A 25,054-nucleotide genomic window follows, 5' to 3' on the forward strand; every position below is an offset into this window, starting at 1 on the left:
TGTTGGCATGACTGCCATATTCCATCTCGTACAATTTTGCATTGAAATTGTGCAAAATTCACCAAATTCCTGAGCTCAACTTAAGAATCTTAAGCTCTTTCCAGAAGCTTGCTGAGCCGTTGCAACCCCATGACTGCCTTAAATCTTTGGGACTCCATATTTGACACAGTTTGCTCCTTCTGTTGCATTTATTTTTAAAGTCTGAGTCATGACCCAACAGTAGCTCACAAGAGATCTGGAGAAGTTGGGTCAGTTGCACCACAGTCGTGCAGTCATAACATTCAGTAAGACGTTGTGGAAATCTTTTGCAATTGCACTTAAGACCATGTTTGGGAAAACTTGTAAATGCACAGGTTTTGTGTTTCTCGTCGACTTTAACTTTGGCTCACCAGAGTGTAGCTTTGCATTTGTTTGGAAAACCGCTGTTGTACTGCTGAGCACACTGTTAAATGAAGGATACAACCAAAGACAGCTTGAGGCTTCCCAGCATGCAGGCTGTCTCGGTTTCCTCTTGAGCAAACACCTGAATAAATACAGCGTCACTCAACATAAACACTGATAGAGTAAACTGACCAGCGCTCCAAAGCAGAGCGGGGTACTGCAGGGCAAAGCTGCCTGAAAGCAGATGTAGCAACAGATGCAAGATCAAATATAATTTAGTGGAGCTGGGAGAGATGTTGATCCTTTTCTGTATGATGTGTGTGTGTGAGTGTGTGCGTACGGAGGGCTGAAGGCTGCAGTTTGGACAGATGCCTTTCAGATGATGATGATGGGTTTCCTCTCAGTGCAGCCTGCAGGCTGTGTGGGAGGCTGCAGCGGCAGGCAGCTGATTCACAGTCTCACAGTGAATCTTAATGACCTCATGCTCATCACAGCATAAAAAACATGATTTAGATTTGATCATTCTTTTCAGTTTTGAGTTTTCAGTCATTAATCAGCAGTGAGGAAAGGTTTCTTTTTTCAGCTCTTCAGTGACAAGGTCTGAGTGGAATTTAAGACCTCCACCTCCGACTGTTGTTCTACACAATCCTCTCATTCTTTTTTCAGTTGAATGATTAATATTTTTGTATTTTTTGGAGAACTGTTGCTGAAAAGAGCCACTTATGAGCACAATGCAAAAATATGGAGGCCTGCATGATGCTGACATGCCCATGTGCTCTTAAATTGTGCTGCAATTATAGAACATATTCAAGAGATGTGCCACTTTAGTCAATGTATCTGTTTAGCAGCCACACACAGAAAAATACCATAGAATTTATTTTAAAAAAGCAACAACGCAATGATTCCCTTTTTCAATGCTCATTCCAATATATGCTGTGTTATATTTGGTGAAGATGGGTAAAATTTTGAGATGTGATAAGTCAGTGAATTTGAAATGGGGGAATCTGCTAAGGCAGAAATAGACTGGTTCTATGGTTCAGAAGTAAAGAGCACCGATGTTCAGCAATCACTCAGGAGAAAATCCATTGAAGCGGAGGAGGTAATTTCTCCACCGTCAGAAACCTTTAATGCAGCGCGGCCTCAAGACATATCATTTTGGGCCATCGTTCACCTACTGTAGCATTATAATCACAGTCAGAGCAATTTGTCTCTCTCTTTCTGCATGTACAAAAAACAGCTGAATGACGACGCTTTCACAAGCTCACTCACTCGCTGCTGTTTAAAAGCAATAAGGTCACGAACCTTCTGGAAAGTGGGAGCACTAAAATTGGATCCACTGGAAATGAACCCTCTGAAGATTGCAAATAGAGTGTATTCAAGAGTCCAAAAGAGAGTGGATGTTTCAAGTCATCATGCCCCTGATAATGTTATTAAATGGAACAGTGTCGATGCTAATGAAACCTCTGCTCGCAACTTTGACACACAACACGTGGAAGCATCTACATCTACAGCATCTACACTATGTTTTCAGCCAGCCAATAATCCAGAGATGCAGCTCATACCAGGCTTAGACTCTGCTCCTTCACTCACTATAGATATATACAGGACTGTCTTTTTTTTTTTTTTATGAAAAACTGTGCTTATTCTAAGTTGAAGAGGATCACTTCTCATTGATGCATCAGGTACTCTGATGTCCCATCTGTTCATCAGACTGTTTTGTGCTACTATGCAGTCTGATGTTTATCTCATGCCTCAGCTGGTCTTTCAATTTCAAAGGAAGTTTCCAGAATTTCAGGACTGTTTGTAGTTTTCAGCAGATTTCTGCACCATTCGTATATTTAAACTGAGGATGTTATTCAGCAAGCAACCCGGCACTGTGGCTGTTAGCCTGACAACAGTGACCTGTCGGGACTTTGTGGTGTGTCAGCACCTGCACTAACAAACATTTGTGTCAACACAAAACCTGCTTGATGCTATTTACAGATAAACCCGCACCGCAGAGCACAAACATAGAAGAGCAAGATGCAATGTATCACAGTTTTTGAACACGTGAGGAGAAGATGGTGGATTGACTTGCAGGTGTTTACGCTGGAGCTGCCTACACATTAGTGGCGCTGATTGCATCCTTGTTATACTTGGGAGGAGACACTGTAAACTCAGAGGTCAAAAATTAAAATCATTATGGCTGACAAAGGCACAGATGTGCATAAATCATTCATATCTCACACAAGTGATTAATTTTTCCTGCAATATTAATTTCCAACATATGGCAGCTCAAGTATACTATTAAGTACACCATTACTCCTAAATAACAAAAGCGATGATTATTACAGTTTTATGAGCACACTGTGACTAGTCTGTGTCGAGTGACTCAAACTGACTCTGCTCAGTTAATCCTGGTGCTGCAGCAGGTTTGATGGCAGGTTTTTGCCTTGACCTTCTGTGCAGGTGTCAGTTCCATCATCCATCCAGTTCTGCAAAGTAATTTGAGGCTGCTGCTTCTCAGTGCAGGAGGCTTTACTCAGGTCAACTCATCTGTCACTGCTGTTACTCGTGCCTCCTATCTGAATCTCACCCCTCTTTCACCCAGCCAGGCGTCTTACCACCATGCCTGCTGCACTGTTAGCTTCACCAGCTGCTGTGCAAAACGCGTTACATAAAAATGAATTTTGATAGATTTACTTGTTGCTTGAAAATCTCAAAAATGTCTTTATTTGGTGTGCATTGATCTCAAAATAACCAGATTTACCCACATCAACAATTTATGATGTAAGTAACAAGTGTCAGATTTTAAACAAGGCTTTTCCAGGTGTGCTGTCAGCTCAAATGCTGAAAACTCATCTTAGAGGGACCTCAGCTCTGAATATGAGGAGCCAGTAAAGACTCAGATCCAATGAACTGATAAGAAATGCAGTGACAGCCTGTGAGCAGGGAGGCATTTTTTTGAAATGTATTAACTTAACAGGACTTGACAAGTCTGTGGCCATGCTAGTGTCTCTGTGAGCTTTTAAATGGGACGGTTAAATGGCATCATCAGCATGCTAACATTAAGTGACAATAATAAGCACTAAACTTCAAATCTCAGTCAAAACAATAACAAAACAAATAGTTTGATGATGTCATGAAGTATTGTTAAGCAACCACCATTGCAGATGAAAATCTATCTGATGTGGCTCTGGCAGAAATCTTGCTCATGGACGAGTTAATGTATTATTCAGGTTTTGTTTTACTTACTTATGGTTATGTTTACTCATGTTCTCCACCTTCCTTCCTTCTTGACAGGTGACCAAATCAAACATACCTTTACCTTGAATAAATGATTGAACATTGTTGGAAACATTTGGATTAATGTAAGTACACACAACTCAACAAAACATATAACATAGATCTGGTTGTTTTGAGACATTTTGATGCGTGGATTAGACAGAAAATTATTATAACTCACTTAAAATTTCATGACAATCCAACCACTTTTCATCGAAATGTTTCTCATCAAATGTCAACCTCAGGAGGAAAAGGGCATTGACAAAGTCAGCGGGGTTCAGCCTCCAGGGACCATGAATGTCCGAGCACAACCATATTTTAGTCTGGACTCACCAGCCGACCCCTGTGCCCAGTCCTGGAGCCACACAGCACAAAAAACTGAGCTCTTTAAACAAAATCAGTGGAAAGTATTTTCACTCAGCATATTTTCTCAGGCATGTTTGTCATAACAGATCACATGCAATGCAGGTTTTGGAGCAGTGAACGTCCCCCTCTGTGATGTTGGAAGCGGTTTCTTGCACTCAGCCAGCTGAGCTGTCTGATGATTTGTGGATGTCAGTGCTGTGACTCTTTTGTCCCCTGCTGGTCATCCTTGGCTCCCTGTCCTGTTCACATCTCAGTGCTGTTGGATTTATGGTACAGTCTCAGTGGGCCCTCTGATTACCTTCCTAACCTGCACTGTAAATACGTGCTGTATCAATCTGTCTCCTGCAGATAGAGACCAAGAGCTAATGTCTACGGACTGTGCGAGATGGAGAGTGGCTAACACTGATATATGAGGAATATTATTACTACTCTGGAAAACTGTTCTGCGAATAACACTGCTTCTGTTCACTGAGCTGGAGAATACATTTTGTGTTGATCCAAAGCATCTTTCTTTTCACAGGGAGCAGATACAGTATGCAGCTGCTTCCCTTTTTCCAAACAGTAAGTTTTTTGTGTTAAATTATTAAAGGTACCCTGTGGAAATTTTTGACCACTTGCAGCTGGAGCAACATTTTCAGGTGTTTATGTTTGTTCATCATCAGTTTGTTTACATGCCAGCAGAAGCAGTAATGAGGAGGACTGTTAGCATGCAGTGTAAACAATGCTGGCTCTGCTCTACAGATGTTTTAAGCGACATGGATTCAAGACATTTGTTAGATCTCAATGACACGTTTTGATGAGTGACACTGAAGAATAACAGAAACTCATTTTGTTCATATGGAAACTCCACATGGACTTAATCTGTTAATTTATCAGTCATACGAATAACAGAACACAAATTTAAGATGACTGCTTTTAGTAGCTGCACCAGAGCAGACTGTTGGATCCAATTAGGTGCAGCTGAGAAGGCAAACAGCCAATCACTGCTTTGGAGTAAAAGAGAGCAGAGGTGGAAATAAACAGTACGTTTACTCATTATTAGTATTTAAATTCAACCATTAAGATTGTAAAACACAGTCTACTGTTGAAGAGTGAACCAGTAAAGGCTCTTTGGCTTGTGACCCTTTACAAAAAAAGACATGTCAAAGAATAATTTCTCCTGCAAATTCCTCACGAAGAGGTGAAATGATCAAATGTGACCAAAAAAGAGAAGTAATATATGATATCAGTCACAGTGGCTCTTTTTTCTGCAGGTCAAGTACTTTTCTTTTGACACCTGGGTACATTTTGCTGTCGATACTTTAACTTCAAGAGACAGCATTGAGTGATTTTTCCACCACTGTTGGAAAATAAGTGACACCTTGATGTGACGCTGCAGGTTTTAGCTGATGCATTGTTTTTATTCTATTTTCTGCAACTTTAGGTTGTTAAATTCCATCTTTTTTTTGCTGACAGATATACTTCTTCAGCATCCCCAGCATGCTGACCTTTTATGATGTAAGGTGTCCTGGGGTGGCATGACAAGCGCCATTATATAAAACATCTTCTTCTTCTTTTTCTCCTTCTTCCCTTTTACGGCATGGCAGCACAACAAGATAGAAAAGCAGAAATCCATCTCTGAAACCACAGCTTTTTATGCCAGTATGTGACGTCTGTTGGTCAAAGAGGTGAAAGGAAATATCTTGGTGTGGGCATCCAACAGTGAGACATGATAATAATAATATAAGTATTAAACATCTGTCATCAGAGCGCAAAGCACACCAAACCTTTGCGTGTTTCTTCGGCTGTGTTTAGATTTCACTGTATAAAATGACGTCCAGTGTTAACTGACATGGCATGAATGGAAAAGCAGTTAGAAGCGAAGGCTGTGCAGCAGTGGCCGTCATGACGTCATAACATAGTGGGAAAATCATACAGTGCTCAAAAAGTGGGTTTATGAAAGAAACAATCTTTTTAACAATATGCTATATGACCGCTTTTTGGCAAGAAGATCTGTGGTTTGAGATAATAGCAGGGATAAAAAGAGAAAACAGTCTCTGTGCTCCGCTCCGCTCTGGCTTGTTCCATAAACAGATTCAGTAAAACTCGAATAGTCCTGATGACTCTAGATAGCTAGAGGCCGTTTCTCTATTTCATATCATGACAGTAAGAAAAACAAAGAGAGGAGATTTGATTTAAAAGATACAATCCATGATTTATTACAGAAAAGAGTGATATCCAAATTATTTTATGTTACATTATTTTTATACATTTCAACATGTTTTTACATGTAAACAGGAAGGAAGTAAACAATGTTATTGATACACTTCATGTCACGACTGATACCATCCTATTGTACAGTTGCATCTATGGTCTAATGTCACTGTGCTTCCATGTCAAGTACACTGCTTGCTTGAGCACAATCCTATTAGGAGGCATAGCAGAGAACAGAAGGCTTAATCCCCCTTTAGACTGCTATGTTTTCAGAGATGTGCAAGGTCATGCCATTATTACTTATTATGCTATACCCATATTGTGCTATTGCCAACAGTAGAAGGCATGAGAAACACCTTTCCACCACTGTGCAGCATTTGTATTAGTGAGAAGGTGAACCGATGCTCTTAGGGAGGAGAAAACAGCAGGGAAAAGATCCATCTGGACATGATTAGTAGCAGGGCAAGTCAAACGTATAAGGTCACGCAGTTTTTCATTTATTTCAAATACCCAATAAGTGAAACACTTCAGCTCTTTGATGGTAAACGTAATCCTTATTCCCAGCTGAGTGTTCAAACAGAGCAAATCTGAGGATTCACGTATTTAGTTTAATCAGATTCTCCATGAAATTCCATCCAGGCCACATTATACAAATCATTCTGGAGTCCAAGTTATTATTTAGAAAATACTCTTCCAGTATAAAATTCTGCCACATCAACAAACATAATGTTCCATCTGGACCGCCAAAAATGATCAACACAGGAAAAGTGATATGTTTCAGACGCTGCTGACAACTTTACAGAAGGTCGCTCTGCTCAGAGCAGGTGTTAGGTCATGCATACTCTACAGTACGACTGTACCAGTACGTTTACATCTGCATCTGTTCAAAATAAATGTAGCACTCAAGGATAACAACATGCATAGATTCTCAATGTTCACATAGCAGGGAAGATAATCTGAAGACCTGGACTAGTTTCCTAAGTATTGGAACATGATTTAAAAACAAATATGTCTCTCTTGTGAATTTTGATTACGACCTGAAAGCATCATTACCTCTTAACCAACATTCTGCATCATATGTCCCCATTATGAATGGCGTGGTTATGTTCCATGATTTCCGATCTGCTCTAATATAGTACTTACTGTGATTATGCAAAGAAATCAGACATGCTTTCAACTGTGAGTGTGCATTACAGTCATGCAAATGCACTGCAGTGCAAAAATATATATCTAAAAAAGCAGGATACCTTTGACCGCATCTTAGAAAATATGATAAAAAGTTGATCATCTGCAAACATTCAGAGGACACCTGAGAAATGTGGACGTTACTTTGTCAACTGGAGGAGGAAAACAGGTGAATTCATAGTCATAGCACGAAATAAAAAGTATAAAACCGTTACATACATCATAACATGTATATACACAGAACAGCGAAGTAAATGAATAAACAAAGTGAACTAATGTACACTTAAAATAACAAATCTGTTCATCAGTGTTGTGCAATGCATTCAGGGTAGCCATATTCTTTATCTTCAGCCGTTAGACTGGTGTAACCTTCATGTTTACTCTGCATAATGTGGCTCTAAATCTTATTTACCATCATATGATCAACATGAGCTGCACTGAAGCTCTCTGCACCGTGAAAGCTCTCATCACCAAGAAAATACAAAACCCCTCGTTAACTCCACTCCACGACTCTCCATCTCGACATGAATGAAACAGGAAATGCTTACAGTTCTGACTCAGCCACACAGATGGATGTGTCGCTCATGCTGCCTGTTTTCCTGAGTTCTCCAATCCATGACATCAGAACTCACCACAACACAAGGCAATGTCAAGACTCCATTTAACAAAATCTAATTTTTCAGTTTCAAATCAATACAGGTCAGAAAGAAACCGCATCTGGCCATGTGCTTAGCAAAGGGCTAGAATTGAAAATGTTGATGTACTTTGTAAGTGAGAATCAGTGGATGGATGTTCTTTGCAAACTGAACATCCAAGCCACAGGTATGTCTAAGTGATCCAACTTTCAACCACGCTTCAGGGCTTCCAGCAGCAAATGAAAAACAGGCTGCGAGCGCAGAACACAAGAGCGGATCTGCGGCTCCTGCATGCGAGTGTATACATTGTTCATGATGAGAGTCACATTACATCGTATACCGTCGGCGTGTTTCAGAGCCATTAGCTGAGACCCGAGTAGGTACTGTGGTGTGACTCACATCCAAAGCAAATCCTTACAGGAGAGTTCAGAGAGTTTACAGAAGATCAGACAACAGGGCGAGGAGAGAGAAGATTTCTTGCACTTGAAAAAAGCACGTGCAGCACAAACAGGCACACGTGATGTTGGTGACACAATTGTAGTGAGCACAACTGTAGGCACAATCAAATCGCACTAAGTTCACATTTCCTCGACTCGAGACAGTCAAGCTCAGCAGTAGCACAGACGGAGATTAACAGCTCACACTGAGTACAGACACACGTGAACCAGGCATCAAGACGGGGACTTTGTCTATCAAAAGGTACAAAACAGTATTACCATGCACTTTATATGACTTCATAGAGAATTCTTTGTCAAATGTACTGAATAGATGTTAACATCCTTCACGATGAGTGCTGTTGTTTTCATTTTTGTTCTTTTTTTCTTTGCATTTAACGAAATGGCCGCAAATATTAATCAGCATGCTTGAAGGGCAAATATACAGTCGCTTTGCAAGAACAGTGTCCATTGTATTTGGTAGCCACATCACCAGAATCACTTTTGCAACAAGAAACGCTAAGTGCCACAGTAGGTCTGTCACATGACCAGCAGAGCGACGGCTCCGCTGATGCTCACGGGAGAAAAACACGGGCATGCTGCGAGCTGCACCAAACTGCAGCGTCAAAGCGGGGGTGCTAGCTGCCACATAGAGAGAGAGACTGCAGGATGGGTGCCAAAAGTGAACAGTGGTGATCTGCAGCCCTTGATCTGCATAGTAGACATTACAATTGCACAGGTTATTCCAGTTAAGCCATGACACGCACAGACAAGGGCAACCTGCCGGATGAAGCCAGGTGAGGGATCATGGTGGGGCGAAAGAGGCTGGAGCTAGGAACCAAGGGCAGCGCTCACACTGGACGTGGAGCAGATGGCAAGGGAATGGCCCGGGTCGGAGCCTGGAGCCAGACAGGTTTTCGGGGAGGATCTGGTTACTAAAGAGGGTGTCTTTGGTGTACAGAATCAGCCAAGTGAAGCTGGGCTCTCAAAGCTAAAATAAGCAGGCAGGGGAGGTTTTGTGCCTGTGAGTTGAGGGCTGTGCGGCGTGTAGCGGAGACGTGGGGGTGAAGCTAAGGCCACTCGTGGTGATAACGCCGTCCGTTCTTCTTTCTCTCCTTCTGGAGGTGCTCCAGTTCTGCTTCGTACATCATCTCCTGCATCAGGTACTTTTCCCTCCTCATTCGATCGCAGAGATCCTTCGGCATGTCCGGAATGAGGTACGCTATGAAGGACTTGATCCCAAACACCAGGTGCTGAGGGAGGCATTAATCATTTACGAGTTACCTTCCACAGAACTCAAACACTTCAGTTGCCAGTATTTGTTGCATAATTCAACAAGCAGGCAAAGGTTAACGTTGTGTGCACCACAGTAAAGAAGTTTATGTGCCCGTTATCTTTTATAGACGCATGTCATGCCAGTTTTTCTGCATAAGGCAGCATTGTCAGGGGAAATTGTCAAGGAGAGAAAAAGAAGCATGTAATTTGGGATTTATTTTGTGGGTTTTGAGAGAAATTTTTTGAAACCTACTGTAGTAGCAAGATTCAATTAAAGCAGCAGAATCACCTAAATTGGCCTTGTGACGTTTTCACTTAACAATGACAGCGCATGAAGTAATGAACGAAATTATGAAACCACAAAAAGAATTCTGTCATTTAGCAGACTTGAGAAGGACATAAAGGGGATTTAGTTATAGCTGCTTGCTTTGCTTGCAAACACACACAAAAAAGAAACACTGACACACCTCAAAGACGATGATGAAGGCCAGCCTGGCAGCCAAGACGTGCCAAAACTGCAGGGTGAATTCGTACGGCACTGAGCTCCAGGGCGGTGCTCGGTAGTCTCTGTACCTGCAGTATTTGGTCTGGCTGCTGTTCGCCTCCTTCATTTCAAACACGGACAGGCTGCTGTTCATGTAGCCTCGTAAACACCTGAGGGCGAAGGGAGACACCATCAGACCATAACACGAGCCACTCTGCCGGATCCGTTTTAAAAGCTTACACATTTAACGCTTACTCATTCTCGTGGTGGTGTCCCTTGTCCACACACGGGCCATATTTGAAGGCGTAAACAAAGCGGGGGATGTAGTCTGAGGTGATGGCAATGACGAAGGCGTTGGTGATGACTGCCAGCACGCCGATACCTTCGAGAATCCCATGCCAGATGCCTGGAAGTCAAACCGGATGAGAAAAGAAAAACACTTGAGTATTCAGAAAGATGATTTATAAATCTTCAGTCCTTTGTCTACAAGACATAATTACTTAAGTTCTGTGTGGCTAACAGTGCTGGGCCTTTTACTGGTGAAACATATAAGTGCGTCAGGCAGAAGATAATGACGGACAACTGAGAAGGAAAATTCTACCCTTTGATTATGTCACGAAATCACTCATTTGTGACATTTATGCACATTCCAGGAATTATGTTGCGACAAAGTGTCTCCTTCATGTTCTCTTCCATTAATAATCTAGCAGAGTGAGTTTCAACAGTCTCAAGATGGTGCAAGGACGTATTGTTTATATATTCACATATACAGCTCTGCAGCCAAATAATTACAACAGCATGTTTTTTTGGCTGCTTTACAAAAAAAAGTCTACAGAGGCCACTTTACGGTCAGTGGAGCAAGATCATTTCTCTGCCTTTTCTGCGTCAGATTTGTTTCTGTATAATCGCTAAAAGTCAGCTTAAACTTAAAAAGAGGCTTTGCTCTTCGATTCTGTGTGACTAAAACATAATGTGTTCATTACAGCTGTCTAAATGTGTCTGGGTGAATTCCTCCTTTAATTACAGGGCAACATGCCACAAGAAGCATTTGGTCATATATTATAAGGCAGTTGGAGGGTGGTGTTTGTAGTCATATGCGGAGGTGGGCTGGTGGGAGGGGAGATGCAGCATATGGCGGTGCAGAAACAGAGGATATGGGAACATATCTATCTCCATAGGGTGGAAAACGTTTGTTCTCCACAACATTTCAGTGTCGGAAAAAGCAGCTCTGATCTACAAATAAAACAGACACTGCGTGAGAGACGCAGAGGAGGTGTGGGGGCAGTCACAGATCGCACTGACCTATGTCTGTGGCTCGGGCAGGCATGGGTCTCCTCCACTGAGTGACAAACTTGTAGGCGTCAAGGCGAATCTCAATGATGTTGTTGAGCAGCGCCAGGAGAGGAGCCAGCGGGAACGCTGCTACAAAGATGGTGGTGAAGCCAAACTGCAGAACTGCAGAGGAAAGAACCGTTTGGATGAACTTCAGAGGATGCCCGTCTCAACTCTGGCAGTGTCAATAGCTGTAATTTTTATTTTTTCTTCCTTCTGTCCTCAGACAAATATAACACTTCAAAGGGTATAATGATTTACCCATTTCAAGGTATTCGTCCACCAGTCCATGGGCATTCATTGGCTGCAGATTCCAGTCTTTGTCCCACTGTGGAAGCTGGGCTTTATTCTCTACATTCTGCCCTCCACCACCTCCACCACCTCCTTTCTTCATCTTCCTACGAGACCACCAGTTCTGCAGCAAACTGAAAATGTAGCAAGTAGCTAACTTGTCAACTCAAAGCAATTATTTCTGACAATGCGCTGAGCACTGCAGGAACCATTTTACTAAGCCCCACACAAGAGGATTTTATGTGTTTTTGCAGGAGAAAATCCTTTTCATATGCTAATGAACCAAAGGACAAAAAAAGGGACCATAATATAACACAAGGTTTGTAAAATGCCAATCACTTGAAATTACAGCTCAGAGGATTAAAATGACATTTCTAACGGTTCAAACAGAAAGAACCACCTGATTATTATAACACATTACTTACGGATAACCGAGCTCCATGAAGTTGTTCCAGATTTGTTTGAAGAACATGATGACTCCCATTTGCAGGCACAGATCAATCAAACAGCCGCTCGGGTGACACTGAGAATAATACATTTAAAACAAAAAAAAACTGTGACATTTATATTTCATGCCCGATAATTCAAAGCCATGAGCAGATCCTGGGACACACTTCATCCCATTCTGCCTTTTGATCATTAAAATTTTAAATCCCAGTAATTATGTAGGAGATTAATGGTTCTCATAGTCATACACAAATGGATCATTACAAAGATGAATTACATGAAAATTCTAAATATATCCTAAAACAGAAGGCAATGATCAGCCCACTTATGGTGATGCCTAATTGCACTCACCTCCTCCAGTCTCCATCGATTAAAGAGTTTATTGTATTTTCCAGGCCTGCCAGCAAACCTGAACAGATTGAGATTGGCAACATTAGCCACGAAATTCAATCAGAGGAAAACTAATAAACTCTGAGAAGGGACAAAAAAAGAGACTTAAAGGTGCTTATTATGTCAGACAGAGTTCACAGCTTGGCTACATTTCTAGTCAGGGCAAGTATTTTGCAAATGAGGAAACATGAGGTCCAAAATGGACTGAAAGGATGGGAGACTTGCCAGTCAAGACCTGGGATTTTAAAAGAAAACATCTCAAAGAATCTCTCATTAAGTTCACTGTAAACAGGAACTGTACAGTTCATGGCAGCCGGCCTACCTTCCGAGAAAGAAAGCGATGTAAAATGTGGAGCTGTTCAAATTGACAAACTGGAACAGGAACATCTTCAGAGCAAAGCTGTTCTCCCACTCAGACTCCGTCCGTGGGTGCTCTGAGTGGGGAGAAACAGGGGGTTGTGGGGTGGACGAGGGAGAAAATAAATGCTTGCCAGCCATCTGGGATGCAAGAGATAATGAAGGTATAAATGCATGCAGTATGAGGACTACGCTCACCTAAATTTGTCAGCAGATAGGCCACCTTTTCATACACCTGGAAAGATGATGGTACTCATAAGCATCAACAGGGAAAAGGTTGAGGAGGGTAATGATCATGAGAAAGAGAGGCAAAGGGGAATCTCGGCCAGAAAAACAACAACTAAAAGTCTTTCTGGCTGTGGACGTGACAGTTCCTGGAACATTGCGCTGAATAAATGTTTGATGAAACATTCGCTGGGCAGTACATGTAAACGGGCCAGATGATGCCCGTCATGACACCCACCACATTCAGAGACATGATGATCATAAAGTTGATGCAGACACCAGTGCCAGAGGTGGCAAACTGCCAGTTCTTCTTCACAAAATACCAGTTGAGGGAAGCGAACTTCTCCATCGCTATGAGACGGAAAACCACCACAGCAAACACGGCTGTCAGGACGAGGGAAATCTAAGCAGGGAGATGATGGAGAGAGGGAAGAATAGAGGAGGGGGTGATATGTTTGTTAAAAAAGTGTGATAAGCACAGATAAACTCTGCAGGTTAGATTCCAGAGGTTTTAACTATGCAGAATAGAAAGAACAGCCTGTTGATTAAGAAACAATGAAACGTTCAGATAAACAAAACATCCATCATTCAAATATAATCAGTATGTGGGAGAAATTAGGCCATCAGAAAATCCAAGTCCAATATTTCATTACATGTTTGGTCCAGCAGGGGGCGATGTTACACCATGAGGCGGGACACAAAATGACGTGATCCCACTCTAAGACTCAATCCCAAAAGAGCAGATTATTCAAAGATCAAAGGGTTTACCATGAAGAATATTCCGGACACAGACACCATGAGCCGGCTGAGTTTGTCTGAAAAGGGCTGGAAAGGCTCGGGCTTGCCAGAGATGGGGTTGACTCTCTCCATCCTGGAGTACTTGGCTTCAAACTGAGGCCTCAGCTCCTCCTGAATCACAACACACATTCCAGCATGAACTATTGAACTGTCTCTGCCTGATGAAGCAACAACCCTTCTTTTCATGTCACATTTAGCATGAACTTAATCTACGAGGTAATCAAACCATATCTGATCTATTTGGGGATGATGCTGAGGTACCTCTTCCTCCTCCCAATCAATGAGATCCCAGTCATAAGTCAGTTCTGCCCTCCTCCTTTTCCAGAACTCCAGGAATACAGTGGCTGCAGAGGGGATGAGGAATCAGTCGCATTATTGATCAACTTTGATATGCAGCACACAGTATGATTGATAAGCATGTGACTGCAGAGGCCCATTAACACCACATCATAGTCAGACATCCTGAGTGAAACACAGGCTGCAGTGGCATGCATGGCCCATTATGGAAACTGATTACAGCCATCAGTTCCCAGACTCCCGTGGTGAAGTGAAGGAAATGTGGCAACAGCAAACAGGCTTTCCTTGTGCAATGTTTCACCCCCAAATCATTTCATTGTCAGACGAGATCCATTCTATGTCGAAAGACTTCAGAAGTAAAGCTCTCTGTGGGCAGAATTTAGTCTGGAGGCATTGTTTCCTTTGTGTCGGACTCTATTGTGACTTGAGCTGCACACAACACCAGAAATTCGTGCTCGTAATCTTTTCTGTCAAGACTTTTCATATATGCTGATTCATTACAGATACATAACACCAGAAAAAAGGACATTGTAAAGGCTGTATGGCACGCACGCTTCAGAATCCACACTTACATGGTTCAATAAATGTGGAAAAATGTGCCACAACAGCATTACTGCAAATACAGTGACAGACGAGTGGAAAAGACCGTTGCAATAATTTGTGATCTATGATGGGCAGCACGCTGTAACTACTGATTCAGCCCTTTTGTCCGTTTTCATTAGACATAAACATTGTATACGTGTGTTTTTGGAGCAGGTGGACGAATGTCTCACGAAAACTGAGTATTTGATCAGCCCTGTGCAGCCTTAACACAGCTTTTCTTTGTGCATCATCAACTTATTGCACGTGTTTGGAGCTGAAACAACTATTAACTGATTCATCAATTAGTCAATCAACAGAAGAGAAATCAGCTATTTCAGTAATTGAGTCAAACAATTCTCAGTAAACTGAATATTTTAAGGTTTTAGTCTGTTGCTCAGACAAAACATAGTAATACCGTCATATTATTTTGGGCTTTGTGATGAATATCTTTTACTATTTTGAAAAAAAAAAATAACAGCAGTTACTCGACAATAATGGTTAGTTGCAGCCCCATGCACTATTTTTAACATGCATTTAAAGTAAAGCAAAATGATTGCAGTGATGAAGATAAATTTGGGACACAAAGGGATTGTGGCCTTAAAAAGCACCAGAATGTGAATCCTCAGTCAGAACAACTTTCGGTGCTGTTATAGATGCTGAAGTTTAATATAGCTTGACCCACTTTTGTTTAAAGAGAGAGAAAAGCAGCCTTCTCAGATGCCTACATTCGGTCCCTTGGGCCAACCAATTTTTCATCTCTATCTCGCACATGCACTCTCACACACAGCAGAGCTGGAGAGCATTCGCTCAGTGGCGCAGTACTGCTGCTTTGGTCCACATTGCCAAAAGCCGTCATGGAGGATTCGGAGGTACAGACCTCAGTCTGCGAGGCTGGCTGGACCTCCCTCGGCTCTCCAGCTCTCCTTGGCCTTCATTTAGCCAAAACTCAGAACACAATGTGCCAAGTGTTCCCTCCGGGCACAGGTGATTATTCACCACGCTGGCAGATATATGGATCTGAGCAGAGTGCTGCACAGTAACACTCACACTGTACATTACAAAACATATTATAGCTGTGGGAACCGTAGCTGCAATATACCAATATGACTGATACAGCCTCCTCTGGAGAAATGTTTAATTATCCGACTAATTACATCAGGACAGCAGTGGAAGCGCACACACTCAGTCAGAGAAACCTGAGCGTGACTTCTTCGCTGACAAATGTGTTCAGAGTGAAGATCTCCAGTATTTGGACGGCAGAGTGTTTGCCGTGTGGAATTCTCAGCTGAAAAGCTTCATGTGTTTGGAGGAGCCGAGTGCAGAGTGGAAGCGTGAGCACTGACACACTATTGTATAAATAGATTTGAATTCCAGAAGGGCTCGTATCAAGCGAGGAACATATAATACAACAAGTGTTCACAAATTCAGGGACAAACAGAAGCAGCCTACCCCAAATAGCCATGAAGATAGCAAAGAACACAGTGCCGCCATTATCAAACAGATGGGTCACCTAGAAAAACAAACACATGGAGAGCTGCTCTGAGACGTGCTTCCTGAAATAGTGACTTTACAATTCTGACTTCAATAGAGTTTGAATTTCAACAGCTTTTCTTTTGTCAAATACATGTCAGGACTTTCTCATGACAACAACGTACTTCGGAGTTTCTCATCCTTGAGTTTGCGGCCTCATGTGAGAGATTTCTTAAAGAATACCACTGCAACGTCTGTACTGTGAATATGAAGCTGCAGCCTGGAGCAAGACAGGTTAGCTTAGCATAAAGACTGGAAAGAAGGCTAACCAGTTCTCCTTCTTTCCAGTCTTTGTGTTAAATTAAGCTAAGCGGCTGCTGGTTGTAGCTTTAATTTTCAAATGTAGATTCAATGGACAGATGCGAGAGTGGGGTTGATCTTCTTAATTAAGTCTTGGCAAGAAAGTCATTAAGTATATTTCCAAAAATGTCAAACCAAATCTTTAAAATATTGATTTTTGTTTCAAATCTTCAATAAGAATGAAATAAAATAGGTTTCAAAAACATCACAATTCCTTCAGTAAATACTCCAGTTTGTGAGGTCATGAGAGTTTTTGGACCTTAAAATTTTGTTGCCAGAGGATATCGAGGGACTCTGACACACTGAAATGCTGTGACTACGGAAAAACATCAGAGCTGCACTGACCTTCGCGTAGACACAGCTGTCGCTCAGTGTCCATGGATCACAGGTGTCCTCGCACATCGGACACATGATGGTCGTATTGGCTTCACAAATCTCTTTACTGATGAGACAATGAATCAGGAAATGACAGCAACAATCAAGAATATACATGTTTTAAATGACACATTCTACATTAATGGTATGCAGGTTGTGTGGACTGACCTGACTTGGCTTGAATCCATCGTGAAGAGACCATAGAGGAAGACAAAAACACCAACCAGGGCAGCAGGGATCAACATGCCGGTGTACCAGCCCAACCACGCAAAGTAAAGCCCGATTTTCTCACCAAAATACCTCCTGGGTGAGAGACACAGAGACGGAGCGATAAAAACTCACCAATAAAGTGTGTTGACTGTTAAATTAAACATGGCCACGTGCAGTGAAGCTGTGGGTGTAGTTAGTGTACTGTGAGGACGTCCTGGTAGTGTAATGGACAGGGAGGCTGCTGGGCTGAAAGGTCACACAGTGTAATGCTGTGGTGGGAAATGAATCAGTAACTGCATCTGCTTCCCAAACCACAGCTGTCAAGGTGCCCTTGAGCAAGACGCTTATTTCACATCTGCTCCAGCAAAGCAGCTCAGTGGAAATTAGCTGTATCAGGCAACTCTCCAGCATGTATGCAGCGCTGCATTAACAATGAGGAAGGCTGACTGAGACAAAGAGTGTCAACAAACCCTCCCCGAGGTTGTTTATATGCACACTAGCATTAGGTTTCTGTCACCAAGATGTACTGTAGGAGTAGGTGATATGGATAAAATCTTCAATCACAGTACAGTAGATATAATTTTATTTATATATTATCATTAATTTGGAGTCATGTTTCCGTCCACCTGATGAATGTAAGTCACTCTCTTTTAGCTCTGTTTTTGATCCCTACCAACTCCTGAGGGAAATTTCAGGCTGATTAGCTGCTAAATGCTCTACTATGTTCACCAGCTAATTGCAAACGGTGTCTGTTTGTCATTTTGGTGCTAGCAGGTAGTGTGCAGTGGATTTTTTTGGATTTTTCACTGTAGTCAGGTGCCTAACAGCGCTATCAGAGAGATGAGAGTGAAGTGAGCAAAGCCAAGGGGAGCTGAAGATTCAGATGATAATTATAATAGATTATTATTGTACAATGTGTTATTGGAAAAATATCCATAATAGCCACTTTGAATCCAACATTGCCATAAAACAGATCTGCTTATTGATTTGTAAAATTTCCACAATACAACTGGGGATGCTGAAGGGATAGCTCCCTTTTAACAGCTTTCACTGACGATTGACAAATTTATGTCATCTCAAGCGACAATCAGCCAATCTTAGCACAGGAACTAGAAGCAGGAGGAAACAGCTAGCCTGGCTCTGTCCACACTTTAAAGAATCTGCCTACCAGCACCTCCAAAGCTCAATAAATAACATGTTATATCATGTTTGTTTAATCTGCACCAGCAATATAAATGGAAATTTGTGGTTTCAGATGGAGTTATGTAGAGTGTATTTTCCCCTGTTTCTAATCTTTATGCAAAGCTAAGCTTACCGCATCCCAGCTCGAGCTCTGTAATTAACACATGAGAGTGCTATTGATCTAACTCTAGTGCTATTCATCTAACTCTGGGCAAGAAAGTGAAGAAGTGCATCTCACAAAGAGTCAAACTTTTCCTTGTCACTCCTTCTACTCTTCCTCTACTGGTGATAAGACAGAAAAGACATTGCACTATCCAGTCATAAACCAGCCATTTAGTTTAAGCCATAAACTAAAGTGGGTCCTTTACTGATAAAGTAACTGCATCAGTTCAGAAATACCAGACTGTCCTGGGATGTGAGGGAGTCCGTCCAGACAGCAGACTGTTTAGAAACCTAGATATCCTTATAATCATGTACTTTATACAGGGAAATGAGCAACTGGGTCACTATTTATTCTATTTAGACAACACAGCCTGAATTCGACCAAAGACAGAACAAGGCTCAAGAACAGCTCATGATCCTGTGCCTCCTGCTTCAGAGCCGCATGCCTACCTGATGAGGTCCAGAGGCTGGTACTTGTACCAGATTCCCCAGCGGGCCCAGCGCTCATACAGAAGATGCCTGTGATTCTGGGCACCGTGAGTCTTAATTGGATGTCTGCTCTTATAACCACCCTGATGAGACAGAGCAAAGTCTGCATCACAGAAGGAATTTCACCATTTGACAATGTGTGAGCCTCTCCAGATTTTCAGCACAAATATAAAAAAATCTCTCACCTCATGAGGAGGAAAGGCAGCCTCATATGTGTTGTTGCCCAATAAGCGGTTGATACCTACAGCAGAATAAATGATGTCATGTCAAAGGACGCCAACACACCAGGCAGGAAAGCAAAAGGACACCACATTAAAAATTCAGCGCCGGTCATAACTGAGAGAGGGGTCCAGTGAGAGATTCATTTAAACCCACACTTCCAGAGTCATAACAATTTACTACATTATGTAACTGACAGGCTGCATTAGACAAGCACATGAGAGGCTTAAAACACTCAGGTTAGAATTTCAAATAGCTGTCAGCACTTCAAAATAACCTTTATCATTTTTGCTGGACCATAATTACATGGTGTAAAATATGGTCTCACTCACAATAAACAAAGTGAATTGTCTGCAGGTACTGGTACTGGAGTGTATGTTATTATTCACAGGACAGAAGCACGTTCCTTTGTATTGTCATCCCCTGACTGAAACCATAGATAGTGAGAGCAGGAGCAGGGAGGGGTGGATTTGGAAAGGATTTTCCACTCTTGTGGCGGAGCTGATCTTATTTGTTGGAAAGTAGAGTGGTCAACAGCATTAAAATATTAATGCAAAATCCGTTCCAGCCCTTCAAGGCCAAACTTTAATCAGCAAAACATGTCGGTAGCAGTCGGACAAGATAGTAGTGTGGGAGTGGACAGACAGTTCGGTAACAGCTGATATCGAAAAATAAATAAATAAAAATAAACCAACAGCCAGAAGGAGAGGAGGGATCAGCCACAAGTTGGAGGATACCGACAGCTCAGCGCACATTTTAATCACCCACAGCAAAACAACACAGGCATAATTCTCCCCACCACCGTGATATCGCCCTCTAAAGTCAAATTAAGAGCAAAATCGAGTATCTTTCACTGGTGCCCCTGATGGCAGGCCACAATAAACACAGAGAGGAATAAAGGCTAAATTATTGTGTTTTATTGAATTTATTGTTTGTATTTTGCTCCTTCGACACCAAAGCGCATTAATTATTTAGGGCTCATTCTGTAAAGTGTAACACTAAAGTTGCTGTTGAGTAAAGCTACAAAACAGCCGCAGAAACAAACAGAAAAACAAGTTATTTTTTTGAGTAGTTGTCTTAAATATGATGATACATGGACATCATTATATGCCAATGGACATGGGAGTCCCCTGCCACTAATGTGTCACTATTATAAACATTGTTTGGTGGCAGAGGAGCAAGAAGAGAAAGAAGCATGTGCAGTGCCTTACCCATCTTCGATTTTCCATCCTCATACTTGGTGCGCTGCAGAACATGATGGACTATTCTGCTTCTGGTGGAATTGGAAAAGAAGGTCTCTCTATTGTTGATAGTGAAGCTGGGACAGAAATAACAGGACACCCCTTCAGATCATGTAGCAGTATATCAGTATCACCCCTTTAATGAGAGCTGAGCATGAGAATAATAATTCATTCATTAAAACTCGAATCGTGATGTAAAGTTCGTGTTCATTATTTCCCCCCCCCCCAAAAAAAGCTGTCAATGCTGACAAGCGCAGGAAAAGTGGAAACGATTCACTGACAAATGAGATTAGCTGATGTCTTTGATCAAAGAGATGCTTTGAAAATGGAAAAAAAAAAAGAGGAATGGGGAGAAATCTGATCATTTCTTGGACATCTGCTGCTATATTTCGATATCTTATTTATCATCAACTCGTCTTCATCGTTCTGAGTTCTGGCTCAAAAACAGAAAGTATACAAGACTTCATTATGCACATTTCATCTGCTGGTTTGTAAGCTCCACAGTCACAGCTCAGAACATGAATGGATGAGAGGGAAACGAGGGATGCAGAGCAGGACAGACATCAGCTAACACTACTGATGCAGACACTGCCGTTACAGCGTGTAACACTCTGATCAAGTGTGTGAGTTTGAGTGCTGGCATTCATGACTGTGTATGTGTCCTCCTCACTGATGCATGCGTGCTCTGCTGAAGGGAGCGGTGTAGCAGTCGGTTTCCTCCAGGTCAGGCAAGGCCTCTTTGTCCAGCTTCATGGGATTTCTGGGAAGCCAGCTCTTTATCTGACGACATCTCAGATGAAACCTGCTGCACAGACACACAGAGGAACGGGATTAACGGCACAGATTAACATGAAGATTGTTTTCTTTGACATGGAACAGTGGCTCCTAACCTTTTCTCCCTCATACAATGAGCTCGCACCACCTCACACCCGCTAAAAACACTTTCTCACACACGCACATGTACACCCTGCTGACTTTTTTTTTTTTTTTTTTTCATTTTCATGCTGCTCATGACTCATGAAGCCTGGGAGTCACTGATCCAGAATAACAGCTTGCTAAATCCAATTTGAAGGATAATTCTGCTTTTTCATATTAGTCAAGATTTAAGGACCAGGTCAAGTCTGAGGACATGCATTGATTTCCTAAGTTTTATCTCCTTTTAATGCAAAAATAACTTAAAAAAATAGAAACAAGACTGAGTCCATAGCCATGCTAGCAGCTCTGTGAGGCTGTACACACAGATGCTTTGAGCTAAATGCATTAAGGCTCTTATTGAGGGGAATGTGCAATATCTTGGTGTAAGGCATAATGCAATATTTTGATATATGGTATCTGTGCAATATCCTAGTATAGGGAATAATGCAATATTTCAATATATGGTATCTGTGCAATATCTTGTTTTAGGGCATCATGCAGTATTCTTGTGCACAGTTTGTTCTGGTATTTTAAGATCTGGGTGTAAAACTGTGTGTTAACTGTAGTTTGATTGTAAATATGTGCCGCCACATCATCTGTGTCTCCAGTGACCAATGCAAATTCCTCCAAAGGGAGACAATAAAGGCTGATCTAATCTAATCTAATCTAATGCTTCTCCAGATTTGCTGGACGGGTCTCTGTCTAATTTGTCAGGCTCTGCTCTGATATGACTTGAATGAATATAAATGAGACTTGCAGAGGTAAACACACTGCTGCACACAGACGCAGCACGATCAGTGAGACAGTTTTTTTTCTTTTTTGTTGTTGCTCAAATCAATATTTCCCTAAATCCAACTCTCAGTATTGAATTAGATTTGAGCTAAATACGAATCCAAGCTATCCAAATGTGGGCGCAAGCTTGAGAGCAACACCTTGATGCTGTTGAACAGATCGTGCATTGATGCTGAAGAGGGCCAATCATGTTTCCTTCATCCCTGAATCTGTATGAATCTGAGGCTCTGCTCTGATACGGCTCGAATGAATATAAATGAGACTTCGAGAGGTAAACACACTGCTGCCACAGAGCATTTTATAAATGTTGTTGTGAAGGGGACAGTTACTGTACAGAAAGTAATGTCATCAAGCCAGCAAGATGTCAGCACCTGCACACGGCCCATTTGTTCAGTTTTTCAGGGAGGCGAGTTCATGACAGACCATTAGTAAACACATAAGCCCATGGATCTTTCTTTTCAGAGCAGCTTTAAGTGAAAGACTGCAGGAACTCTGAGGAAAACATAATGGTGGCCATTGTTCACAATGACTAAGATCACTCTCACACAAGATTTAAAAGCGCTTTGTTCTCACTTGGACAGGTGGGCGAGTGATACTTGTCTGTGTGATTTTTGTCTGCGCAGTGTGTGAACAGTATGTGTGCGTGTCGTCAGAGCATGACCGTTAAAACATACAGGGTAGTTAAATGGTGAAATATCATGAAACACTAAAACAGGCATATTTATTGCTGCACCAATCTTGGTTAACAGTGACAATAAGCTCTGTCCCAGATGGAGTCAAACGGTGGAAGCACTGAGTCACATCATGTTTGCAGTTTACTGGACAGAAACCAGCAGTCCTTCAAGACCAGTAATATCACACCTCACTAACTGTTGCCTATTCAAAGATTTAGAAAGGCTCATTCAAAGCTTACATATAAGCTTCTGCCATCATTGCTGCTGTTCCAGTTACTTCTCATCACTGGAGTGAAAAACAATGCTGTGAAATGTATGAACTGGTTTTAAATCCGACATGTTTCTCTATGTAACTCAGCTAATCTGCTTTATCAGGACTGAAGAGGTGTGATGTGATCAGATTTGACTGACAGTGGTGACATGTTGCTAAATCCTGATTGCTGCGTGGAAATATGTGACATCTCCTTTTTACAACTGAGCTTCACCCACTTCAAACTAGTGAGAGGAGCAAAAGCAAAACAAAAAATATGCAAATTTCTCACATGAAATATCCAAAACTGCTCAAAGTTTTGACAGAAAATACTGAGCTCACGCAGGGCCATGCCGATCACGTATAGTCAGTAATCTTAAATGAGAAAACAGGTCTTTAAAGTAGAAGAGGGTTTGCAGACTTTACAGAATTAAAATGTAGATGCAGTATGTTCACCAAAGCTTTTCAAAACAAAAAACGCTGCAGTGAACCTCTTTCAGTGATTTGTTGATCCTATCTGTGTTCCAGCGAGATGAAGAGGTGGAAATTCAGAGTCCAGTGCAGAGCCTGGACAACACTTGAATATCACATCAAAGCGCAAGAGTGTCTCTCTAAAAATAGTATGCAAATAAGCCTGTGCGGCTGCATTTATTTGACTGAAATAAATGGAACTGCACGAGTATTTTATAGAAATACCTGTCAAGTATCTTATAGAAAAGCACAGTCAGTGTGGGCGAGTTATAGTATCGTACTCATAACAATTTCCCTGACGTGCAGGAGACCGTGGTTTTTGAAAAGGTTAGAAAGTTTAATTAAGCACATTCATTTAAACAAACATAACAGCGCTTCTGGCAAAATCAGCTGCACTCAACCACTGATTGCACTTTGCAACCACTTGAATTCATCCCTGACTTTGTAAATACTGTATATTTACTCCCAGTCTGAGTAAAGGGTTGATCAAACCTGGACTAATTAATGCTCACTCAGTGGCTGGGTGGACTAAAACTTCCTGTGTTTCTGTTTTCTCCTGAGGTGAATGATAACCTCAATCGTAAAACACCATCCGCAGCTCACATTACCACTGAAGCCTTGCAGCTGTGCCACTCATGAATTTCATTAGATACACTGAGGCATCCAGCTTTCTGCCCCCGGAGAGCAACGGAGGAAAATAATCCTATACCTTAAATCTACTTACCTGCCCAAGGTTTTGCTCTTCCAGTCTGTAAAGTAACATTTTTTCCTTGAAGAAGAACAAAAAAAAAAAAGTTAGAGAGATAGGATGAAGCTGCCAGCCACTGATACAGCTGACCTCAACACTTTCAACAGTTAAAGGTACAATCTGTTTCCTCTAATTGTTACCTGAAAGGCATTCGGATGTTCATCTGCTCTGCGTATTTGCAAAGCGTATCCCAAGGAGCGTGAACCTTCACGAACATGATGTCGTTGTTCGTCAGGGAGGGCTTTCAAATTAAAACAGAAACACAGCAGCTTTAGAAATAAGTTGAGAAATCAAGCGGAGGTCTTAAACCAAATCCAAACGGTTTACCTCCTTCTCCAGCATTAGACCCTCGGCCCGTAAATTCTTCTCAAAGGTGCACCTCTTTTCCACCTGTGGACTGGACTTCTTGTAAACCAGGATGTAGTCAATGCGCTTCTTCCCATCTCGGAAAAACAGCCCAGAGGAAGCAGCTGGACTCTTTCCCTGCAGCGACAATGTTTAACCTCTGAGTTTTACTAAACACAGGACTGCTAATGCTTGAAACTTCTCAGTGGTTCAGT

At 41.8% G+C, this 25,054-nt stretch overlaps 1 protein-coding gene across 4 annotated transcripts in view; it reads right to left on the minus strand.

Moving 5' to 3' along the window:
* Nucleotides 1-6,179: 6,179 nt before the first annotated feature.
* ano3 (anoctamin 3) overlaps nt 6,180-25,054 on the minus strand; it is a 34,367-nt gene continuing 15,492 nt past the window's right edge. For 3 of the 4 annotated variants that reach the window (XM_070971722.1, XM_070971721.1, XM_070971720.1), the window contains exons 4-25: nt 24,822-24,977; nt 24,635-24,735; nt 24,471-24,515; nt 21,315-21,449; nt 20,615-20,721; nt 19,370-19,425; nt 19,146-19,267; nt 17,310-17,444; nt 17,112-17,208; nt 16,386-16,446; nt 14,319-14,401; nt 14,028-14,168; nt 13,498-13,662; nt 13,233-13,269; nt 13,000-13,111; nt 12,639-12,696; nt 12,266-12,363; nt 11,811-11,974; nt 11,520-11,672; nt 10,473-10,623; nt 10,201-10,387; nt 6,180-9,711 (exon numbers count right to left, since the gene is read on the minus strand). In XM_070971722.1, the coding sequence (XP_070827823.1) occupies nt 9,529-9,711; nt 10,201-10,387; nt 10,473-10,623; nt 11,520-11,672; nt 11,811-11,974; nt 12,266-12,363; nt 12,639-12,696; nt 13,000-13,111; nt 13,233-13,269; nt 13,498-13,662; nt 14,028-14,168; nt 14,319-14,401; nt 16,386-16,446; nt 17,112-17,208; nt 17,310-17,444; nt 19,146-19,267; nt 19,370-19,425; nt 20,615-20,721; nt 21,315-21,449; nt 24,471-24,515; nt 24,635-24,735; nt 24,822-24,977 (2,547 nt within the window). In that variant the 3' untranslated portion in view covers nt 6,180-9,528. The remainder of the gene's footprint in view (nt 9,712-10,200; nt 10,388-10,472; nt 10,624-11,519; nt 11,673-11,810; nt 11,975-12,265; nt 12,364-12,638; nt 12,697-12,999; nt 13,112-13,232; nt 13,270-13,497; nt 13,663-14,027; nt 14,169-14,318; nt 14,402-16,385; nt 16,447-17,111; nt 17,209-17,309; nt 17,445-19,145; nt 19,268-19,369; nt 19,426-20,614; nt 20,722-21,314; nt 21,450-24,470; nt 24,516-24,634; nt 24,736-24,821; nt 24,978-25,054) is intronic. The other variant, XM_070971719.1, reaches the window with a different exon arrangement.

This window comes from Chaetodon trifascialis, chromosome 10, assembly GCF_039877785.1.
Source record: "Chaetodon trifascialis isolate fChaTrf1 chromosome 10, fChaTrf1.hap1, whole genome shotgun sequence".
NCBI classification, from domain to species: Eukaryota; Metazoa; Chordata; class Actinopteri; order Chaetodontiformes; family Chaetodontidae; genus Chaetodon; species Chaetodon trifascialis.